General features: G+C 33.0%; 2 protein-coding genes across 2 annotated transcripts; one reads left to right on the top strand and one right to left on the bottom strand.

The window, feature by feature from the left end:
• Positions 1-1,342: 1,342 nt before the first annotated feature.
• Positions 1,343-1,863, bottom strand: Tsp_12759 (profilin-3). Its single transcript, XM_003370983.1, has 3 exons — positions 1,753-1,863; positions 1,512-1,683; positions 1,343-1,440 (listed from the first exon to the last, which is right to left on the bottom strand). The coding sequence occupies exons 1-3, from the start codon at positions 1,861-1,863 to the stop codon at positions 1,343-1,345; spliced, it is 381 nt and encodes a 126-aa protein (XP_003371031.1).
• A 1,338-nt stretch (positions 1,864-3,201) lies between these two features.
• Tsp_12758 (putative arginine and glutamate-rich protein 1) lies at positions 3,202-4,081 on the top strand. Its single transcript, XM_003370982.1, has 3 exons — positions 3,202-3,359; positions 3,445-3,537; positions 3,718-4,081. The coding sequence occupies exons 1-3, from the start codon at positions 3,202-3,204 to the stop codon at positions 4,079-4,081; spliced, it is 615 nt and encodes a 204-aa protein (XP_003371030.1).
• The last annotated feature ends 1,672 nt before the right edge of the window (positions 4,082-5,753 follow it).

Raw genomic sequence — 5,753 nt, 5'->3', positions numbered from 1 at the left:
TGACGGAATCGTAGTATTAATAGTGGACTGTAAAACAAAATGAAAAGTAGGTTAAGAACTTTTGATACATTCTGTTGAAATATAAAAACACGAACGCATCTTCTTGAATTGTTGTTTATCGATAAATTTAAAATTTTATTTGATGAAACTTTATTTTAAAACTGGAGAACATAAATTGTATAAAAATTGCTTTGCGTTGGTAAAATGTTTTTTCTTTTTGATTGCAAAGAACTTTACAAAGTTCACGATTTGAAACTTGTAAACTACGAATGATAGTTATATATGATGTAAACTTGGAAGATGAAATCTTTTCATAAAATAAAATTATAAAAAACAGACGTATGAATATGTATGTGTTTTCAAATGTCTGAAATGTTTGCAAATTGTCATATTTTCATTAGACTTTTTAAAATGTAATTCTATCCGAAACATTATTTAACTTTAACGTAAACATTTTACATATTTTGCGTAAATAAAGTGACGTTTGCAAAAAGCTTTGTGATATATGTGAAACGTTCTGAAATTGCACCTTGTTTGAAGCAATTTTTGCTTGTATAACAAAATTACAGAGCGGAAAGAATTTTACAATTCAAAATTGATTTATGAATGTTTCCAACTTGATAATATTGAAGAAACTGAGCTGAAATTAGGTTGTGTTCAGACTTTAATGCCGATTACAAGCTGATTGATGGAAGTGGCTGCAGAAATTGATCAATACACCACGGCAAATGGATGTGAAGCATCATCAATCTATTTCGGAGCAACACTTTCAAATTCATTCTAACTTTGAACAATTGCAAAAAAGAAAAATATCTTAAATTATCAATTATTGATTGCACTTTAAAATAAATATGCAGATATTTTTTTATTTTTCACCGTCAAGTATGATATAATACTTTTTCAAACAATTTTGAAACCAAAACTGGTGATATTTATGGAAATGTTTGTTTTGAGTAAACTTGCAAATTTCACCTTGAAAATATCACCTTTTTCTGAATTTTAATATACTATTACAAAGCAAATAAAGTTTAAAAAAATAATTTTTTTTGAATTATGTAACATACGTGAAAATCAGATTACTGCAACAACTACACATATTCGATGGAGAAAAAACAAGTTTATAGTTTATTGATAGAAACAAGCGTTAAGAGCAACAATTCATGTCACTTACGCGCAATAGATATTAGAGAGTGGAACAAAGCAAATGAACATGCACATTAAAGTCGCTAAATTTGTTTCCAACATAGCTGTATCAAAAAAATACGACTGTAGTTGTTTTTTCCAACTTTTCTATGAAGCGACGACGATGTTTCGATGATTTTTAATATTAAAAGAAAAACTACTAATATCCGGTTCGACGAAAATGATCAGCTAATGCCCCAGTGTGTTTGCTGCACTGCTCCGGCTGGATTCCATCCTGATAGATGGATATGATGATTGCTGAAATGATGATATATTAATTTGAAAACGATCAAAATCAAATGAACAAAAAAAAACATAATAATTAATACTCGAAGCAGTTTTGTAAACAAAAAATCCACTCGATTCACGTTTTCCAATAATACGCTCATCGTCAGCTTGTAGGACGAAATATTTTTTCCCTTCGAGCTTTAATCCGTTTGCTTGAATGCCTTCTTTGTTTTTGAATGCATTCGCTGCCGCTAATGCTTCTTGTTGAGTCAACTGAAAAGCAGAATCTAATTTTCAATATATTTAATAACAAAAATTTTGAAATTTTACACTATAAAATACCTGAAAATTTTCCGACACACCCCAAATTTGGCCATCCAAAGAACATATAGCAGCTTTGGAGACACACTGCGTGCCAATCAGGTTGTTTTGAACGAGATCGTTCCAAGACATGGTTTCAATTTCCAAGTTATTATTATGATTTTTTTTATTGGACAAATTTCAATTCATTGAAATCAGAGAAACGGTATTCACCGGCAGTTTGCAGAAAAATCCCAACAAATGCTGCAAACAAGTTGCTGAATTAATAATAATAATAATAATAATCGTGCTGGGAAGTTTTGCAACGATTTTTTGGAAAAATCAAAAACTGAATGCAATGAACGAACGCTAGTGGGAAAAGTTCGCCCTGCTTGCTATTCAATGCAAGCAAAAATGTTCTCCGTGACTCAGAATTTTCAGTGAATGGCTTGACGTGTGGAGCTTTGCCAGGCGGCAACTGTTCCTCCACGACTGCGCTCATTTCTCATCCAATCCAGACAGCTGGAAGCAAGGCCACATTTCCTCGGCTTTTTCACACTGCTCAGCTTGCTCATTGCAAGCTTCAAAGTAATATAATAAATAAACTGGCATCCAATAAAAGGCAAACTTATTCCACTCCATTATGTTATCTGAATAGAAAATAATCTGCACTTTTATCTTCAAAAAAAATTATTTCAATGAAATATCAGTAATCTTCATTATTTAAAATACACGAATGTTTGTTAAGAACTTTTTTGATATATTTCAACGATCAATTGTGAAAACTGAAATTCCATTGAAGAACACGTGCAAGACACAAGCAAAAATGTTTCTTCTCTTCAATAAATCAAAAAAAATTCCATAATCTGACTTGCATCTTGGAAGCGGAAACTGAAAAAAACATGTGAAATCACTTTTTCAAATTCAACGCGTAGCAGTTATTTTGCTGTAGATTTATTTGAAATAATTCAATTTGCATACATTTGTTCGATATTTCGCAAATTCAATGGAAAGTTCATTTGAACTTTTGCACTTTATTACTGTAAATAATTCATTCATAAACTTTGTACTTGGGTTTATTTTTTGAAATAAAAAAATTTAACATTTAAATTGTTGATAAATGAAAAAAGAAATAATTAAAATTATTCCCCCTTAGTGACAAAATAAATACAAATACAAAAAGTTGAGAAAGTTTTCTTTTCAATAGTATAAACTTAATAATAATAATAAAATTCATTTTATTGAAATAAAATTTAAAAAATATATATAAATTAATAAAGCAAAAACAAGTTAATCATTAAAAAATAATTTTTGCAAATTTATAAATAAGAGCTTGAATTTCATTAAAACAGTACAGTATAGGCGGCCAGTAGTGACATGTTGATTGTGTGGCGGGTGTGTGGTGTTCGATGTTTGCATTAGTTTAATTTTACGATTAATCTGTTGAAAAGAAATTTCCCATACCCTGTTTGTTGAATAAAAGTGAGAAAAATGCGTTCAAGGAGCAGAAGTCGCTCCCGCTATAGAAGACATCGTGATCGTCGAACACGATCCAGGTCCAGGGCTCGTAGTCGCAGACGTCACAGGGATCGTTCTCCTGAAAGTAGTTACAAACGACGTCGTGAATTGAGCCGTTCAAGAAATCGAAGGTAAAGCAAGAAGAAAAAAAAACTGATTTATATAAAATATTTGTTTGTTCGAAAAATATTACCAATACTCTCTTGTATTGTTCAGCACGAAAAGAGCGGCCAGTTGTTCGTCTTCTGGTAGTTCATTGAGTGATGGGAAAATAAGCAAGTACGTTCGCGAGGAGAAGAAATCCCGTCGGTAAGCACCACTGATTACTTGCTTTGCTTATTTTCACTGCCTGGATCCAATTCCAATAATCATTCCTTTCAACTAGCTACTTTGAACTGCAGCCACATCATCAACTACGTAATCCAACAGTGCTGTATTTGAATTTCAATTTTGATATTTTCTTTGTCAACGTTTTACATTTATTTCTAGTAATGAACAATTATTGATGGCAAATCAGTTGAAACTTACCAGCACTGTACCGACGACGGTCGAGATGCCTGCCGGCTTGAGAACCAACTCGTCGAATTTGACCACCACTCTCCAACAAGTAGACAGTTCAAATTTGATGAAAGCGACGATTTTTCCACTTGACGAAAGTGTGATTGAAAAACGCGCTCAACAACTTCTGCAAGCCCGCATTGCCGATGTGGACGCAGAAGTGGCATCCCGGCTGGCGGCTGCCAAGTCCGACTTGGAAGCTCAGATTCGAGCTCGAATTAGCATGGAATTGCAGGAAGAGATCAGCGCCTGTCAACGTCGTGAAGCAAGTTTTTCTTTTTTTTCTTTTATTTAATATTGTTTTATTGTGTGCGACGCGGTTGAGCATTTTCTGGCATATTCAAGTGTGTAACTTCAGCGCGAACAGTGATTATGTATACAGTACGATTGGCATGCTCGAACAAGATTAATTAACACTGAGAGGTCACAATCTTTCATATTCATTTCCCATTTTTCATTTTCATTTTCATACAGCAATTTGGCAAATCAAATTTTTAATTGATGACCGAATTGGATTGAAATTTTACCTAATTTTCATTCTTTCGATATTTATCAGCATCAGTTAGTGGTGGTCTTTTTACTTGCACGCACGTATTAATTGTCGTCGACCGTATTTTTGATAAGGTACAAAAGTAGGCCAAATTTGATAAATGGATGAATGAGTATTATTAGACTACTGGTATAATAGTGTAGTTTGTTTTTCTAAAAATAAAAATCAATTTTATACGTAGGAAAAATACTTTACAATAAATATTTTTTTGTCTGTCTAATTTTTGAATAAAAGCTTTTAGTTTTGAACTATTTGTGTTGTTGTTGTTGTTGTTCTTGTAAGTCTCGTTGTCATTTTTGTCGTTGTTGTTGTTGCGCTAAGTACGTTGAACATAGGCTTTTTTTCCGTTGGAGTTGACAGGTATTTGTTATGCAAATGAGACGCGGACGATCGCCAAACCGTATGTGTGTGTGTGTGTATTGTAAGTTTCACCACCTCTTTCCGTTCTGATATTCCAATATACGCACAAACACAAACAACAGTGCAATATTGGAGTGTGTTGATTAGCATATTTAAAAAAAAAATAACCGTCGGCTTGTATGCACATCGACAGATGGCGTAAGTATGACGAACGTTTGGCGCTTTAATCGACTGGACAATGTTTTCAGGCCGAATCGAAACAGCGTTGCGAAGAGCTGGAACGTCAGCTTCAGGCAAAATTGCAAGAGCTCGAAGAGTCGAAACGAAAATTAGTAAATTTGCATAATATAATAATGAAATAAAATATTCATCCGTACGTTGTGGTAGTTGGTTATTAATTTTTTCTTCTTTTTTCTCTGTAGGACGAAGAACGACTTCTGATGCTGGAAACGAAGAGGATGCTTGAAACGGAACGTCAAGAATTGAAAAAAGAAAAAGACAAAATTGTCCGAGAAGAACAGACGATCATTCTTGGCAAAGGAGGTTCGAGACCGAAACTGAAATTCTCTTTGAACAAAACAAAATAATAATAATAATACTGTATATATAATATTATAGTGAAAAATATATTTTCTTTTGTTCTTTATACAATTAAAATTCAATTGTATAAAACAAAAAAGTTACAACATTATTGTTTTTTTTATTGATTATTTCATGTGTAAAAATAGGCGTGCATGTTTTTTGTTTTGTAAAAGAAAAAATTATCATTTTACGAGGTCAATTTTCTGTCTGTCTGTCGTTGATCATCCTCATCAATCGTCGTCAATTGAACAACGGCATCGTTGCAGTCGAACTTCCAACATGGCCAACTGGCGAAGCAGTTTCGCATTTTCCTCTCTCAGTGCATGAATGGTCTACAAAAATTGGAAAACATTTTGTTGTTTACCTATTTGTTTGTTTGTTTGTTTATATTTGATATAACGTCGTCGTACATCTTGTTCACCTTTTGAAAGTCCGCTGCGATAAGTTCCGGCGCTGATGACCTCCAAGCTGCTGT

This window comes from Trichinella spiralis (assembly GCF_000181795.1).
Source record: "Trichinella spiralis strain ISS 195 chromosome Unknown Scfld213, whole genome shotgun sequence".
Classification (NCBI taxonomy): Eukaryota; Metazoa; Nematoda; class Enoplea; order Trichinellida; family Trichinellidae; genus Trichinella; species Trichinella spiralis.
This window is presented reverse-complemented; position numbering and strand designations above follow the sequence as displayed.